Source organism: Lissotriton vulgaris, chromosome 7 (genome assembly GCF_964263255.1).
Source record: "Lissotriton vulgaris chromosome 7, aLisVul1.2, whole genome shotgun sequence".
Lineage (NCBI taxonomy): Eukaryota > Metazoa > Chordata > Amphibia > Caudata > Salamandridae > Lissotriton > Lissotriton vulgaris.
In genome coordinates this window covers 10,878,548-10,896,951 of record NC_141695.1, presented here as the reverse complement: position 1 = coordinate 10,896,951, position 18,404 = coordinate 10,878,548, and the positions used below count along the sequence as shown (strand labels likewise).

The following is an 18,404-nucleotide window of genomic DNA, read 5'->3' as shown; positions in this document are numbered from 1 at the left end:
ATAGAGGCAAAGAGAGCGAGAGAGGCAGAGAGAGAGAGCGAGAGAGGCAGAGAGAGAGAGAGCGAGAGAGGCAGAGAGAGCGAGCGAGATAGAGAGAGAGGGAGAGAGAGCGAGATTGTGAACACAACTGGGTTTGTTACTGTCATTACGTGGCCGATGTTCCCTTCATAGGGATTGTTAGAAATCCAAAAACAATAACTATTTCAATAAAAATTGAGTACTGCGTTCAGCAGGGCTAAAATAATCTGCCTTTCACATTCAGTGCCGAGGGACCAAACTGAATTCACCCATGGGTGGGAAAGCAATCCTTGTGGAACTACGTCAAAGTCTTAGCGTAAGCAACAATAGTATTTTACAAATCGGACATTAACATTAACGCCTTAACTGCAGCCGTTTTTCGGCGGGGCTGAGTCGGCTGTTGAACGTTCGCAGCACCAGCCAGGCAGTGCTCAGAACGTTCAGCGGCTGACGGCAGCACTGATAGGGTTAAAGAGCATTTTTAATTACAAATAAAATGGGTGGAATTATTATTTCTCCTAGCAGTTCTAAACTGAACTTAGCGGTACTTAATAAAAGTAATAAGGTAAAATAGTGTTACAATATGGGAGGCCGGCCTTTCCATATTGATAACTCGAACATATGCATATCGTACTTTTTAAATCCCATGCATCCTACCCTCTGAGCCTTTAGGGCCTACTTTAGGGGCGACTTATCTTCTAAGTATCAGATGTAGGCTTGGAAAAGGGTTTCTTTTGCAAGGTCAAAATGGCAGTATTAGTCTTGTTGAAACATATATGAATATGGGCAATTCAAACCATTATCTTTGCCCGAACCCCTCCAAAAAGGATGCCCAGCAATGGTTAGAGTAATAAAGCAAGGCCAAGTAGTCAACATCATGTCAAGGACATCAACTAACAATAGAAACCATGAAGCATGTTTAGACAACAAAATACTAGAGAACACTACAAGATGAGAGCGTTAAGGAAACAGGACTACACATACTGGTGTTCGTGGAGTGGGCCATCGTGAGACACCAACTGGACTTTGCAGGCTACTCCTCGCTTTTGTGCAACCTCCATTAGAACGCTGATCGGACTCTTTACAGGAAGAGCGGAAGTCGACGATGACGGCAGCGGCTGTGGAATAACAAAGAGCTGGTAATCAGACATACATAGAACTGGGGAGCTTAGAACAGACATGCACTGCTCTCGTGTGCAGCTGTGGAATAACAAAGAGCTGGTAATCAGACATACATAGAACTGGGGAGCTTAGAAACAGACATGCCCTGCTCTAGTGTGCAGCAGAGGGAATAGCAAAGTGCTGGTAATCAGACATATGTAGAACTGGGGAGCTTAGAAACAGACATGCACTGCTCTCATGTGCAGCTAAGGGAATAACAAAGAGCTGGTAATCAGACATACATAGAACTGGGGAGCTTAGAAACAGACATGCCCTGCTCTAGTGTGCAGCTGAGGGAATAACAAAGTGCTGGTAATCAGACATACATAGAACTGGGGAGCTTAGAAACAGACTTGCACTGCTCTCATGTGCAGCTGAGGGAATAACAAAGTGCTGGTAATCAGACATACATAGAACTGGGGAGCTTAGAAACAGACTTGCACTGCTCTCATGTGCAGCTGAGGGAATAACAAAGTGCTGGTAATCAGACATACATAGAACTGGGGAGCTTAAAAACAGACATGCCCTGCTCTAGTGTGCAGCAGAGGGAATAGTAAAGTGCTAGTAATCAGACATAGATAGAACTTGAAAGGTTACAGACAGACTTGCACTGCTCTCATGTGCAGCTAAGGGAATAACAAAGAGCTGGTAATCAGACATACGTAGAACTGGGGAGCTTAGAAACAGACATGCACTGCTCTCATGTGCAGCTAAGGGAATAACAAAGAGCTCGTAATCAGACATACATAGAACTGGGGAGCTTAGAAACAGACATGCCCTGCTCTCATGTGCAGCTGAGGGAATAACAAAGTGCTGGTAATCAGACATACATAGAACTGGGGAGCTTAGAAACAGACATGCACTGCTCTCATGTGCAGCTAAGGGAATAACAAAGAGCTGGTAATCAGACATACATAGAACTGGGGAGCTTAGAAACAGACATGCCCTGCTCATCAAGTACAGTTGTATGCTTTTGTAGTGATAAGGTTAGGCAGTTCAATGCAATAGATAGAACTACAGTGCAATCTTTGGGGGAAAACAATGTTAAACAATTTGCAGGTAAGTACTATTCTTACCTCCCCAGACTTTGGATGTTTAGGACAACACAGGGCAAGGTACAAGACCAGGTAGGTACTGCACCACCAGCGGCACTAGGGCGGCCAAGTGCAGACGTCGCTGGGCCCAATGTTATCCAAAAGACCTGGGGGCGAAGGGAAGGGGTAACCTCGAAGGGGCACAGTTTGCAGGTAGGTACCCGCAATCTTACGGCAAATGCCCTGGGGGTTGAAGTGACATTGGGGGCACAAAGCAGCACCAAAGCTACACCACCAGTGGCACAGGGCCTGCTGGGTGCAAATCAGCAAAGGGCGCACAATACTTGCTAATAGAGGTCATCTATTTCGGAAAGAGGCTGCAGGCTTTCAACAGGTGTCTGGACGAAGGTGACCAACGACTGGTCAGATAAGATATATAGCGGGAGGACACCTGGGTACTGTCAGCCGGGCTCCCCAAAGTCGGGGAGGAGGATGCAGGGGTGCCTTTTAGGGTTAGATTTCCTCAGCGGGTTCCGGTCGGAGGGGTTGAATACTATATCTAAGGGAGTGACTGAGATCGGGAGCATACTGTCTCCTAGGGTGACTACACCCTTCTAGGTGCCACCTCCCTTTGGGGGGAGGGGCACAGTACTGTCCATATTGGCCTAATTCTCTAATTTGAGATGAAGTATTTTTCAGAGAGGGGTTCACCTCTGTGCATTGGCACAGGAGGGGTTTGCCGGGTCAAGGGGGTTACACCTTTGCCAACCAATTTTCCCGCCGGTCCTGCCACCTAAAGTGGGGCCTGAAAGGAGGGGGCTGGGGGCGAGCATCTCCACTAGTTGGAGCTGCCCACATCAGCATATCACAAGGTGAGAGCCTTTGAGGCTCACCACCAAATGTTGTTGTTCCTGTCAGCTGGTGGTGTGAAGCAACGCCACCCAGAGCAGGCTTTGTTTCGGACCTCAGAGCGCACAAAAGCTCTCAACCCACGAGGATACAAACCTGTCTGGTGGTTGTTCTGTGGCAGGAACTAGTCAGCCAATACACGAGGGAGCATCTGTAAGATGCCCTCTAAGTGCATTTTATAATAAAAGCAACACTGGCTTCAGTGTGGGTTTATTAAGCGGAGACGTTTGGTACCAGATTTCTCAGCCTTCAGTGAAGCCATCTTGGAGCTGTGGAGTTTGAGTTAAACTCCCAGTCCATATCCTCAAAATGGCGTCATGGCACTTACAATGCCTGCGAATGCACAGACACTGGAGCGGCAGATTGCTCATGCGGCTATGCCCTCACCTGTGGTATGGTGCACCCTGCCGTTAGGGCCTTAAAGCCAGCTATATAGGTGACTTACCCATGCCACAGGCAGTGGACGTGGGCATGGCACAAAGAAATGGCTGCCATGTCGACTCTTTAGTTTAGTCTGCACCAAAACATGCAGCCTGCAAAGGCAGTGTGTGGGTGTTAAGGTGAGGAGTCTCTGAGGGTAACATAATACATGCCGCAGCCCTCAAAGGCCCCCTCTGGTCACAAGGTCCTGGTAACGGTAACTTTAACAAGGGACTTACATGTGACCTAGAGGGGTTCCAATTGTGGATACAAATGTGCAATTTTGGGAAAGAACACAGGCCCCGGAACCTGATTGGCAGGGGCCTAGGGCACACCCACTCAAGTTGGCATTGGGTGTCTGGCAAAAAAGTTAGGGGGCAACCATGCAAAAATGGGCCACCTTCCTACAGGAAGAAAGTCTGCATACTATAGATGGTATGACATGCTTTAGAGAGAGCAACTGTGGAGTCCCCAGCTCACTCTACACCCTTGAAACTTTAGGGCAGGGACCCAAGAAAGAAGTCCAGGAAGATACCCTTCTTTACTCAGGGACAGACAACAACCTGAAGGCGAGCCAGAATTTTGTAATGCCTCCCACAACATCATTCAATCTGTACATAATGAGAGGAAGGGATTGAGGACCCCAGCTATGGATGGGGAAGGGTAGAACATCGGTTTTCCAGTTATACAGTTACAAAGGCTCAAGTCCCTTACACCTGAGACCTGCAGGAGGACATTTTCCATCCAGGGTGCAGGTACAATGGCCTGTGTCCTGTTGTGTGGAGTTTGGGGTCACAGTGGCACATCATGCATGGTTCAGATAAAAGAATTTGCATCCTGTTACACGTGGGGCCCGTGGTGGGCCATCTGCCATCCAGTGGAGGTCCAGGTAAAAAGGTCTGCATCCTCTTACACTAGTGGTCCACAGTGGCACATCAGACACAGGGTGCAGGTACAAAAGGCCGGTGTCATGTTGCATTGGAGGCACATGATTGAACATCCGTGCTCCAGGGTGGTGGTACAAAGGGCCCAGTCTTGTCACATGGAGGCCCACGGTGGGGCATCTGCCGTCTGAGGTACAGGTACAAATGACCTAGTCCTGTCACATGGAGGCCCATGGTGGGACAGCGGCCATCTGATGTACAAAGGGCCCAGTCCGGTCACATCGAAGCCCACGGTGGGGCATCTGCCGTCTGAGGTACAAAGGGTCCAGTCCGGTCACATGAGGTACAAAGGGCCCAGTCTTGTCACATGGAGGCCCACGGTGGGACATCTGCCATCTGAGGTACAAAGGGTCCAGTCCGGTCACATGGAGGCCCACGGTGGGACATCTGCCATCTGAGGTACAAAGGGCCCAGTCTTGTCACATGGAGGCCCACGGTGGGACATCTGCCGTCTGAGGTACAAAGGGTCCAGTCCGGTCACATGGAGGCCCACGGTGGGACATCTGCCGTCTGAGGTACAAAGGGTCCAGTCCGGTCACATGGAGGCCCACGGTGGGACATCTGCCGTCTGAGGTACAAAGGGTCCAGTCCGGTCACATGGAGGCCCACGGTGGGACATCTGCCATCTGAGGTACAAAGGGCCCAGTCTTGTCACATGGAGGCCCACGGTGGGACATCTGCCGTCTGAGGTACAAAGGGTCCAGTCCGGTCACATGGAGGCCCACGGTGGGACATCTGCCGTCTGAGGTACAAAGGGTCCAGTCCGGTCACATGGAGGCCCACGGTGGGACATCTGCCGTCTGAGGTACAAAGGGTCCAGTCCGGTCACATGGAGGCCCACGGTGGGACATCTGCCGTCTGATGTACAGGTACAAATGACCCAGTCCTGTCACATGGAGGCCCACGGTGGGGCATCTGCCGTCTGAAGTACAGGTACAAAGGCCCATGTCCCGGAACTAGAGGGAGCGGACACCACACTTTAGTCAACAAGTAGGTTGATTTAGGGGGAACAGTAGTCATCCTTAAATAAAGGCAGAGAGTTGAGCCTCATCTGTTGGCTCTCATCATAAGATATGGATCTCAGTCAGAGGGCCATAGATGGTTGAATACACTAAAAAGACACGGCAAGAGAAGCATGACTTTCGTATTTAGGAAAAGACACATGCCCCTATGTGTACTACTCTGACAAGTGTTTCTGCAAGATCGGCTTCGCTCAACCACCTTAAACCTTCTATGTGATAGACTGATGCGTCGCCCTCAGGAAACACGGGAGAAACCACATGTAGGTTCATCCTTTCCGTGTCTTGGAATAGGACTTTAAGCCCAAAGTGCTCTGTATGTTTTAGGAGATGTAGCAACTGGATACAGTTAAAGAGAAAGAATCTGCCCGCGACCCCTTCTTTAATAAAGACAGAAAAGAATCAGCACAGGACCTCTTGCGTCTCACCTGGGTCTCTGCCTCTCGAGTCACCCTCGCTGGAGCCTCCTCCGGCACTTCTCCACCCTGTAACTCATACAGCAGGGTCCTCAGAGCAGCACCGGCTGCCTCCTTCTTTGCCACCTTTTTACTGGAGGCTTCGACAGCTGGAAATTGCCGCCCATCTATCATCACCTGCATTGTAAATCTTCACCAAAAGAGAGAATAAAGAAAAGACAAAGATTAAATAAAAAATATTCTACTACTGCTTATGTCAACACTGGTCATACCTGAACACAGGCCCTCGCCATCCCAGACCAAGCTCTGAAGACAAGGCCCAGCACGAAACATCTCTCATGTCAAAGGTAATGAAGTGCCCAGGCAGAACTAGTTGACAACCAGGCAAAAAGAGATGCCAGCATACCAAGGCCAAACTGCAGGCAGAATGACAGCCACACCACAGGCAAAGCTGCAAGCAGGGCAAGGCAGCCAGATTAACCAAGGCCAAACTGCAGACAGACTAAGGAAACATACACCAGCACATTACATAGCTAAACAGCAGACATAATAAAACAGCCCAAGCACAGCAGGCAGCTAAAGAGCAGCCATAACAACAAGCATTGGAAATGCAATAGGTCTCGCATTAGAAAAGTTGGAGCTATTGGTCTTGTAAATGACAAATATTTTATTTATTTGTTGGTTTTTAAAATAGCTAAATTGATAGCTTTGTCATTTACAACGCCAATAGTTATAACTTTCGCGAATGTGACACCTATAGCATTTGGAATGCAACATGTTTTGTATTTAACAGCCTGATTCATCAAAGACCCGTTTTGCGAGTCTATAATAGCGATTCATAAGGAATCGCTATTACAGACTCGCAAAACGGGATTCATGTAGGAATCGCAAAAAGAATTGCGATTCCTACACATTCCTTATTTGCGATTAGCAAATTGCTAATCGCAAATAAGATAGCGATTTTAAGGGTGCCAGGGGTGTCCAAAAGGACACCCTGTAGCACCCCTTAAATGCAAATTGAAACAGGTGTTGCGCACACACATGTCCAAAGGACATGTGTGTGTGCAACATGCAACTTAGAAAAATGCTTTTAAAAGCATTTTTCTAAGTTTTCGCTATTTACCACGAGGTTTGACCTCGCGGTAAATAGCGGGCCGAAATTGCGAATTCGCAATTTGTAAATGGTTGATGAATTGCATTTAAGGAATCTCAAATAGAGATTCCTTAAATGTAATTCATCGCAAAATGCTTTTAAAAGCATTTTTCTAAGTTTTCGCTATTTACCACGAGGTTTGACCTCGCGGTAAATAGCGGGCCGAAATTGCGAATTCGCAATTTGTAAATGGTTGATGAATTGCATTTAAGGAATCTCAAATAGAGATTCCTTAAATGTAATTCATCGCAAAATAGCAAAATCGCTATTACCGATTTTTGCATTTGGGATGATGAATCCCAAATGCAAAAATAGCGCTCGCGAAGGGCCAGATTCTCAGAATCTGGCCCTTTGCGAACTGATCTCGGCTTGATGAATCAGGCTGTAAGTGACTTAGATGGCAGCTCTGGTCATTAGGCCACATCTCTAGAGAGAAGAAGAGTGCAGCAGGGGAGAGAAGCACAGCAATGCAATAGGTCTCGCATTAGGAAAGTTTGAGCTATTGGTATTGTAAAGGACACATTTTTTATTTATGTGCTTGTTTTGAAATAGCGAAATTAATAGCTTTGTTATTTACAATGCCAATAGTTTTATCTTTTGCAGAACGTGACACCTATTGTAAAACAATATGTGTTGTAGCACTGAGTGGTGTGGGGTGTGAGGGTGAGTGAGGGTGAGGGGGTGAGGGTGTGTGAGGGTGAGTGAGTGTGAGTGAGGGTGTGGGTTAGGGGGTGTGAGGGGGTGTGAGGGTGAGGGGGTGTGAGGGTGAGGAGGGTGATGGTGAGAGGGTGCGAGGGTGAGGGTGTGTGAGGGTGTGAGGCTGAGTGAGAGTGAGAGGGTTGTGAGGGGGGTGAGGATGTGAGGGTGAGTGAGGGTGTGTGAGGATGAGGGGGTGAGGATGAGTGGGTGGGTGAGGATGTGCGAGGGTGAGGGTGTGTGAAGGTGAGGGTGTGAGGCTGAGTAAGGGTGAGAGGGTTGTGAGGGGGGGTGAGGGTTTCCTTTCATTTGCCTCTTTTGTGAAGGCAAGACCTAAAAAGGGGCTAAAAAAGCTGGTGTATCTCCAAATACCAGTTTGCTTACATATTTGTTCAGTTAATCAAGAAATATGTTCTTACCTATTTGGTTGTACTTTAAATATCAACCCTGAGAAAGCTAAAGGGCAAGAGACGAAGTTTTTATTTACCTATGTATAGGAGATGCTGTGGTTATTAAAGTTGTTATTTAACTAACCAAAGATGTAAAATGTCAATGCTTACCATATATAATATTTTCAAATGCCGGAAAAAAGATTAATTGATGTGAATCCGGTCAAGATCTGAAAACAAGCCTACTTTATCTGTAAATTCAAAGGTTGTTATAAATCAAAAGCTAATTGATGAAATTATCATATGCAGAAATATACGTGCTATTTCTTGAAATTATATGTAAAAAATAATTCGATATTCGACATTTTAGATTCCGTTCAAAAACGGGATAGGAAAGCTTTCCCTCTGCAAAGACTTTGATGTAAAAATCCACTATTTCAATATAAATACCTGAGGTATAGCTAGTCCACGTTGTAGTTCCTTATGCTGATAAAATCTGCGTCAATGTATCACGCGGTAGGTTAATGAAATATAAAAGCGTCTTCAAGTTCTGAAAGAATCCTACAGTGTATATTGTATGATTAGTTACCCTATAATATATGGCATATATGCAAGCTAATTTAAAGCACGTTCAGTTGTCATATACCTGAATCAGAAATAGCCGAAAAAGCCAATTGTCATCGTCGTGCGCATTTCCGATGTAGAGGGTCGGAAAATGTACTTCAGCCGGGTTGAAACTCTGCCTGTTGTGCGTATGCTGTTAAAAAACTTTTATATTTTTATACACATATTGCACGAGTGCTAACTGGCTTGTTTTAATAGCCTGAGTCTGTCCACATTTCTATGAAAGAGCATGAGGACAACCTTCCTAACTAACGTATCCTCGCTGGCATGAACTAGCAAAGCGATAAATTGTTTTACCTGCAGGTGCGTATTGAACAGCTGTTTCTATTTAGCGGAGCAGAAATGGGTTGGAAGTTCAAAGCTCTCCGTACTGGATAGAGAAGAGTTAAATTGCCTGTAATCTAGGAACTAGGAAAAAAGGTGAGAGGTAGTGTTGGGCAGTGTTACAGGCTTCACTTTCATAGGCGTACAAAAGATGAAACCTCGTTTACCTTAAAGCACACGTGAAACAGACTTCTACTTTTCACGGAGCAGGGAATGATTAATCAAGGTAAAAACTGTGAACAAGGAAGGAGACACGGCCGGCAGTCGTGAAACTGAAAGTACGGCCGGCCGGCCGTGAATAATTAGGGAATGAGCGCACGCTGATAAGCTTGTGGGAGGGGTGCTGGGCTGCCTTTGATGTGGTAATGCGAGGCAGGCAGGCAGGCGGCTGGTGGCTTTGTGCACGCGCTTTTTAGGGCTTGCGCTTGAGGATAGACTGGCCAGAGAGACCAGTAAACCGAGTATGGCCTTATTTCTGAACACTGAGTATGGCCATCTAACTAAACCGATGGGCCGGTGGGAGCGTGGCCTCCTTATTCGTTTAAGGGCCGGTACTGTCAAGTACTCATTCTGTTTCCCCTTGGGTTTCCGAATTAACCTTGCTCTCACTCCCTGTCCACATGATGGCAGTTCAAGCCAAACCCAATTACAACTTACTTTTTTTGCAAGTTTTATATGCAATACACAAGATTGTTCTTGCTTCCTTATTTTAAGAGCTGTTTCTATGTATATTATAGAGAAGCATACAGGACCCTTCTTAAATTGTAGGAGGACGGGCTAATAACTTGTGTGGGGGTCTTTCTGAAAACGGCTGTTAGAGCTCATAACTCGAACACCGTATGATTGTATTTTATTAGCTCGCATAGTACTGGATTTTTATGTGTTCTTTTTAAAATATACTTTTGTATGTTTTTAATATTGCAATCAGTTTGTTCTTTTATGGATATGTTTGTATCCTAATAAAGTTAATCAAAAGTGGATAGGACACTTGTAACCACTTATACTCAAAATTCTCTGGAGACTGCCACGAAAAAACCAGAGATCGCCTCGGGTGAGGCTGGCAAGACACAAATTGTTAAACCCAATGATTGTTGCCATAACGTTTGTGTGGGGCGGACAATAAGATATACCGCTTCTCGTTATACACAACGTTTATGAGGGTTTTCCAATACTTCTCTTGGTATAAGTGGTTACAAGTGTCCTATCCACTTTTGATTAACTGTATCTAGTTCTGGGGAACAGATAGGACAGCTATTCCTCTTCCCTCATATTGATGAACCTGTATCCTAATAAAGTCATGAAGTGATATGAACACAAATGTTTACTACTCAAGGACAGACCACACGCAATAGTGTCTGTGTGTGCGCAACTCTTACACCACAGTGTGTTTTTTGGAAACTGCAGTACAATTCATCCACAGTACGATGAAGAGCCCTGGCAGCTCATCCAGGCCAATTATCCTGCTATGGCGACTACCTGCACTGACTGCTCACCCCGGGTAAGGCTACTGCTGGGTGTTGGGGAGAGCAACATGCCCCGAAGTTCATCCAAGGTTATCACTGCCACCAGCCAGCTTTCAAGAAATATAGAAATATCTTCCATATCCCTCAACAAGCAGTGGCAAAGCCAATAGATGACACCTTTATAATACAATTGCTGAGGTGGTGGCTTTCCCAAAGTTTGTCTGTAAGGCGTTGTTTAAAAAGTAAAAGAGGGGAGGAAAAGAAAACATTTTATGGAATCTCAAAACTGTACTTGAAATTCAAGGTTTTCAAATACTTTTTCCTCAGGAAACTCTTGACAGAATAAGGAAGTGTCAGAATGAAGCGGTAAACGCCTGCCAAGGCCTAATTTACTTTCCACATGATTAAGCATTTGGCCCCAGAGAGCAGATTTATGAACCTCCAGGAGATGTAAACACCTCTGGCTCAGGCACGAGCTGAGCGAGTGCGGCCGAGGCCCCGCCCACAGCACCATAAAAGCCTCAGTGCCATACCAGAACCAGGATGGACCCACCTGTAAGCAGTATTCAGCTTCACCTATGTATACTGCACTGTATCACACACTGACCACACTGCTAGGGCTGAAGCATCTCGTTTCAGGCAGACCTCACCGAACCACAATTTACAGCTCTAACAATATCTTCACCGCTGTATCACTCTCTGTCCATGCTGGTAGGGAAGTAGGAAATAAATCACACAAACAGCGAAGCTGATGGGAGCCATCTTCACACAATCCTGGGTTATAGGATCTAGAGGTGCAGATCATGGCTTCCTGTTCAGAATATAGACTGACAATTCTTGGCCAAAGCACAGAATGGGTATCTTGGGAGTCCACTCCCTTCTCTAAACATGATAACATACCTTGGATCATGGGATGGCCCCATCTCCTGCACGAGCTCAATCTCGCAGTGCTGAGACATGAACTGAGTGTACTCAATCAGGCCGCAGACCGGGTTCTTCTCAATGCACTGCAACAGCTTCTCCAGTGGCGACACATATGGCACAAGGTCAACGGGTGCATCGGCATCACACGCCTCGGATCTGTTGGCCATCCATTGAAACTCGGGGTGACTGCTCAATGCGTTTGGCCACTCTGGGCTATCATCTGTAGTACGACTGTCATTGAAGCGGTGTGGGCTCCCCTTTACCCGCTTCCTTGGGGGTTCATGTGAAGATCCATCAGAACTGAAAGGATCTGAGCGCTGCCCACTCTGGTGCCAGGCAGCGGACGGCCTCCCGCCTGGAGCCTGCTTACCATGGAAATCCATACGGTGTCCTCTCTGAAAAGCCATGTATGGGATTTTAAAACCTTCCGAAACGAATTCCTAAGGAATGAAAAGAAAAAAAGAACTATGACTTTATCTGCTGCAACTGTATCACAGTTGAAAACGCTCACCCCCTTTCCAGCGTACGCGTATCTATTTCACAACAATGAAGGAGCACACATCTGGCAATGAATCGATGAGTGAAAGGGTGAATGGATGGATAATGAGAGAATGGATGGATGAGTGAGTGGAAGAATGAAGAAATCTGCAGAGAAAGCCCCTTTGTGACTTCCGCCAGTTAGTGCAACTTTCTGTGAAGCCCCCATAAACAAAGTCAGATTCCATATTTTAAGTTCCACTTGCAGGAACACCCATAATACATTCCCTCTAGTGGGTTTGTCACAGCAATCCGACCTTTAGTTCACCTATGTGTGCCGCTTTACATCTCACAATGGCGCTCTGATATGAGATGCTTATAACAAAGTCTATCCAAGCAGATCTTCCCGACCACTTCTCTCACCAAACATGCCTGCTCAGGACCATGAATTGTAAACAAAAATCAGACTGAACAACCCCGCGCAATAACCATATAAATAGATTATCATAAGAAATACCACAAAAAGACCTGCATAGTTGCTCAAAGCTGCACGCATGCCGAAAAAAACAGGAAGTGAACGATTGTCTCAACCTCATATAAACTTATTTTAACTTGTTCTCAAGTGGTTGTCTATTTACTCTCTTATATAGTATTGTGCAACCTCATCTGATGTGTCTGTAAAACTTTCCTTATGTCCCAAAGTTTTGTCATGACTTTTGACCCTCTGTACAGAATTTTTACACTCACAATCCTGAATGTTCCCCCATTCTAGTTGGTCACCCTACAGACAGTCTGTGATTTTAACCTACTCGTTTGACTTCTTTTCCATCCCCCATTTCCTTTAGTCTCCTCTCTCTCTTCCCCCTTCTCTCTCTACTTCTGATAAGCAGCCCTGCCAAGTACCACACTTCAGGCGTTAGACCAACACATTTCAGTGCAATGGTCCACATCACTGCAATGAAATGCGTTGTCACACATGCAGAGCGCCTTGGCTGTCTGCCGGAGCGCTGCTAGTTAGCACCTCCACTGACTGCCAAAGCTCTTAGATGAACTGTTACTGTTGCGTCAGGCTTGGGAGTTGCTTCGTTTGTGGCTGGCTACAATGTTTTATCATACACTGCGGCAAAGGCGGACGTCCGGTCGCGAGACTTCAGTGTAATGATTTAATTGGCCAACAGCGTAGGCGGCTCAACTGCATATTTTTAAGGTTGTTTGGCAACTCCTAGTCACTGCCTGCCCCGCCGGCATAATCATTTGGACCGGACGGTGACTGCAGCTGGACAGTGGTGCCCACGGCTGCACGACTGCCTCAAGAGCTGCCCTGAAGTCCAGTGCAACCAATGCCGCTGCAGCGTGAGTTGGTCAGAGTGTCCAACCTGGACCGGGCAGCCGTCACCGCTGGCCCGTACCGTCAATCGTACTAGCAGCTGACAGAGTAAGTCAAGACTCTGTTCCAGTCTTCTTCTACTTAGCTTCCTACAGCCCTAGCTGCATGTGCCAGCCTTTTGCACTGCCAGGAAGCCTTAAAGAGGCCCAGGTTTACACCTGCGTCTCTGGGAAGACCCCCTTCCCTTCTGCCCCCTCCTTACCTACTGTGCCCACCCACCACCACCTCTGGGGATATCCATGACCATTTTGCTTCCCCCAAATGGAGTACCCAAAAAAGCCACAGTCCGCTCTGTAAGTTCTTGAAATATCCAGACACCCCGAGGCCCGTCTACGGTGCCTCATGCAGCCTCTTGTAGCACCGCTATAATCTGTCTAATTGTGCGGCTCTGATCCTCACGTGAAAGGCAGTGCTGATGAGAGAGAGGGATAATAAGGGCTGAAAGAGCCAGAGCCAGAAGACAATGTGATGTGAATGGGGTGTGACTGTGAAAGAAGCCGGAGGGGTCAAAGTAGGGGACTCCAGTGCTGAAACGGAGTCAGCGGGAGGGGCAGTCAAGGTGGGAAAATTGAAACAGGAGAAGAGGGCAGCGGACACTGAGATATGGCACTGCCGAGATCAGGCTGCATGATTTCAAGGATGTGCACAAGTCACAGGCTGGTCGGCCTATTAAAGAGGTAACACATGGAGCAGATGTTAATAGGGATTTTTTCAAGTATTGTGTTTGTTTATGTAGGACATTCTGTATGATAGGTTTAAGGCACTTTTAAACTTGGAGTACGTAGGCGACCCTTCATCAATTATATAGCGCTTATGCTTACAACGAGGTTTCTTTGGGTGCATGGTTGATAGGGTATTGGTTATAGTACTTTGGATGTGTCATTAGGGTCGATTGATGCTCTTTACTAAACTTCGGACTGTTTCCAATATTCAATGATTAGCCCCTTCGCTGGAGGGGTAATTCCCCCACGGTGTGGGCGGGGTTGGGGGGGCATGGCGCCGCGGTGCTCATGATGAGCCTAGCTCATCACGAGTCACAGTGGAGCTGTGCGCATGACGAGCTGGGCTCGTCACGACCCCGCCCACTGATTATTTCGCCCGCACATGCGGGGAATCAATCGTCTGTGGGTGGCGCGGAGTCGTTATGACGAGCCCATCTTGTCATGAGCACAGATCCACTGTGCCTCATGACAAGCTGGGCTCGTCATGAGCACCGAAGAGGTTAATAGTACCAGCTGAGCTCCATGCTGGCGCCTCTCAGCTGATAGGTCGGGTGGGCAGTTTTGTTTTCAGCAGAACCCTTTAGTTTATATCTATGTGGAAGGAACTTCAGGGTTTTTCTGGCGATCAAATTACGCAACTAGGGACATTTTACGAGAAGGCTATTTCAGGTAGAGCAAACGTAGGGACACAAGCTTGTCTTTGTTACATCTTCATGTATTTGTCATCTGGGACACGTTCAGGAGTTGGTTCGTATGGCAAGGTTTTCCGTTTGGTTGGACTTGACTGTTTCACTGGTTAACTACAGAAGCTGAGTTTTTACATTGCATAATCAAAAGTTAACAGAGAAGCAATAAAATACTAGCTACCGCTTTGATTAACCTGAGAAAATGTGTCACTCATTTGGCAGTATGTCACTTATACACACACTGAAAGCACCAAAATGTCATGCAATCAGTCTGAAAACTTTTTTTGTGGAGTTTTATATAGCGTGAACTAGACCCGAAGGTATCCGAGCGCAATACATGAGCACCAGTTATGTTACAGATGGACACACTCATTTTGATAGGCGCGGGGAGATAAAGTGATTTGTCCAGAATATTGAGTGGCATTGCCAAGACTCAAACCCGGTTCCCCAGCTCTGAGGTCTACCGCCCTAGCCGTTAGTCCACATTCTCTCTCCTAAAAACTTGCCATCCATGAGTGGTCAGGGTGATATAAGAATTAAACACACTCCCAGCAATGTTTGATTATTGTCTGTCCAGCAACGCGCTGCCCGCTACTGAATAAGTGTCACTAGTACCTTTTCCAATCCATATTTAATTTACTTTTGCGTCATGATCATGAGCCTAATTCAACTGAGCACTAGGTTAGTGCCCTTCTATTACTGGTGCTTTGTATCAGTTTGAAAATATTCTTAGAGTTTCTTGCTCCTCAAGTGGGTATAATATCTGATATTTATTTATGGTTCCCTCGTCTTCATTGCACGGGAGAAAGTGTCACTCATAGTTGTTGAAAAGTCAGTCATAATTACACTGAACTATGAAAATGTCACACATGCACCGTGGCAGCTATGGATAAGAAGTTTGAGATGAGAGAGTCCCACTCTACAGCAGTGAGAACTGCATACATGAAGCAGCCCCGCTACATACATGAAACAGTCTCCCCTGCATACATGAAGCAGACTCCCCTACATACATGAAACAGACTCCCCTACATACATGAAACAGACTCCCCTACATACATGAAGCAGGGACCCACATGCATATGGGAAGCAGGCCCCCTGCATACATGAAACAAACCCCCCTGCATTCAGGACCCCCCCCCATACATATGTAGCAGGGACCCTTCTGCATACATGAAACAGACCCCCTGAATACGTGAAGCAGGGACCCCCCTGCATACATGAAGCAGGCCCCTCTGCATACATGAAGCAGGGACCCGCAGCATACGTGAAGCAGGGGCCCTCCTGCATAAAATGATGCATGCACCATCCTGCATACCTGAAACAAACCCCATGCATACATGAAGCAGGGACTCCCTGCATACAGGAGGCAGGGACCCCTCATGCATACAGGAGGCAGGGACCCCCCATGCATACAGGAGGCAGGGACCCCTCATGCATACAGGAGGCAGGGACCCCCCATGCATACAGGAGGCAGGGACCCCCCATCATACAGGAGGCAGGGACCCCCCATCATCCAGGAGGCAGGGACCCCCCTGCATCCAGGAGGCAGGCACCCCCCTGCATCCAGGAGGCAGGGACCCCCCTGCATACAGGAGGCAGGGACCCCCTGCATACGTTAAGCAGGGACCCCCTGCATACGTGAAGCAGGGACCCCCTGCATACGTGAAGCAGGAACCTTCTGCATACGTGAAGCAGGGACCTTCTGCATACGTGAAGCAGAAACCCCCTGCATACAGGAGGCAGAGACCCCCCCCCTGCATACAGGAGGCAGAGACCCCCTGCATACGTTAAGCAGGGACCCCCTGCATACGTGAAGCAGGGAACCCCTGTATACATGAAGCAGAGAACCCCCTGCATACAGGAGGCAGGGACCCCTCATGCATACAGGAGGCAGGGACCCCCCATGCATACAGGAGGCAGGGACCCCCCATCATACAGGAGGCAGGGACCCCCCATCATCCAGGAGGCAGGGACCCCCCTGCATCCAGGAGGCAGGCACCCCCCTGCATCCAGGAGGCAGGGACCCCCCTGCATACAGGAGGCAGGGACCCCCTGCATACGTTAAGCAGGGACCCCCTGCATACGTGAAGCAGGGACCCCCTGCATACGTGAAGCAGGAACCTTCTGCATACGTGAAGCAGGGACCTTCTGCATACGTGAAGCAGAAACCCCCTGCATACAGGAGGCAGAGACCCCCCCCCTGCATACAGGAGGCAGAGACCCCCTGCATACGTTAAGCAGGGACCCCCTGCATACGTGAAGCAGGGCCCTCCTGCATGAATTGATGCAGGCACCATCCTGCGTACATGAAGCAGGGACCCCCTGCATACATGAAGCAGAAACCCCCTGCATACAGGAGGCAGAGACCCCCCCTGCATACAGGAGGCAGAGACCCCCCCCTGCATACAGGAGGCAGAGACCCCCCTCTCTGCATACATGAAGCAGGGACCCCCGCAATACATGAAGCAGTGACCACCCCCCCATTCATGAGGCAGGGACCTCCCTTGCATATAGGCAGCCCGGCTAGCGACCCCAGAAGCTCCTGAACACCCCGCCCTCCCTGCCCCGGGGGTGGGGCTCTCTCACCGGCGGTGTGGGGGGCGCAGCGTCCTCCCGTGGCCGGGGCTGGATCTGGAGACAAAACTGCGACCTCTTCCGGCTAAACAACTGCCCTGCGACGATGGAGACCTCTGCGCATGCGCAGGACATGGCATTCTGAACGGAAACGCAAGCGCGGACAGGACAGTGAACTGCGCATGCCCAGAACAGAAATACTGAGTTGAAACGCATGCGTATATGCGAGCATTGAGCTGCGCAGGCCGAGAACGTGAGATACTACTCACGAGCGCACGGCAAGACGCATCCTGTACCACGCATGATCCGCGCTCCGTATGAACGTCAACGCGCATACGCAGAAGCCCGTTGGCGCATGCGCAGAAGATGCGTGGCGGCACGGGGGATGTTCATGAGACGTGCGGAGCTAGATGGCGCCGAGCCGGCCGCACCGAGAGCGGCGGGGTCGCCTCCGAGCACTGCAGCCCCCGCTGCGGTGTGCTGCACGGACCCCGGGGATGTCTGGAGCCGACATCATTCGACGACCTCTCACCCCGGCCAAGGGCGAGGCCTTCCGGTCTAGGCTCTGCTTCCGGGTCATCAGCTGTGAAGCAACAGTGAAGCTTCGGGCGGCCATGCGTGGGGGTTGAATACCACAACCCCCTGCGTCCCTCATTCAACAATGCTCAATATGTTGCGTCCGTGTGGCCCCCTGCAGACACCGTGGTACCGCTCATGCGTCCCTGAGGACACCGCATCGCTCTTGGCCTCGCCAGCGGTCGGGTGGTATGTGAGGCCGCGGCTGTTCGGAGCTGTGTCGGCGAATATAATAAAGAACTTACTCGCCATCAACATCTATTGTACTTCAGTCCTTTACACTATCCCAGCGCTATGAAAGTGCGGCTCCGCGGCAGGGTGGGGGCATCTCAGGGGGGCGTGGAGAGAGCACCCTTCGGCCCCTTCCACTGCAGTCATATGTTGCACTCTTACGGCCGTGAGCGAGGACCTGGCTGGTAACATCCCCGCACCGACCTTTCGCAGGACGTGTGTCTATGGGCAGGTGCCGCGGAGCCCGTAGTTGACAC

The 18,404-nt window shown here is 48.6% G+C and overlaps 1 protein-coding gene across 1 annotated transcript in view; it reads right to left on the bottom strand.

Annotated features, from left to right (window-relative positions):
• LOC147700504 (double-stranded RNA-specific adenosine deaminase-like) overlaps positions 1 to 17,666 on the bottom strand; it is a 131,970-nt gene extending 114,304 nt beyond the window's left edge. The window contains exons 1-4 of the mRNA XM_086929652.1: positions 17,353 to 17,666; positions 11,471 to 11,934; positions 5,934 to 6,111; positions 1,003 to 1,136 (exon numbers count right to left, since the gene is read on the bottom strand). Coding sequence (XP_086785778.1) covers positions 1,003 to 1,136; positions 5,934 to 6,111; positions 11,471 to 11,934; positions 17,353 to 17,556 — 980 coding nt within the window. The 5' untranslated portion in view covers positions 17,557 to 17,666. The remainder of the gene's footprint in view (positions 1 to 1,002; positions 1,137 to 5,933; positions 6,112 to 11,470; positions 11,935 to 17,352) is intronic.
• Between the last annotated feature and the right edge of the window lie 738 nt (positions 17,667 to 18,404).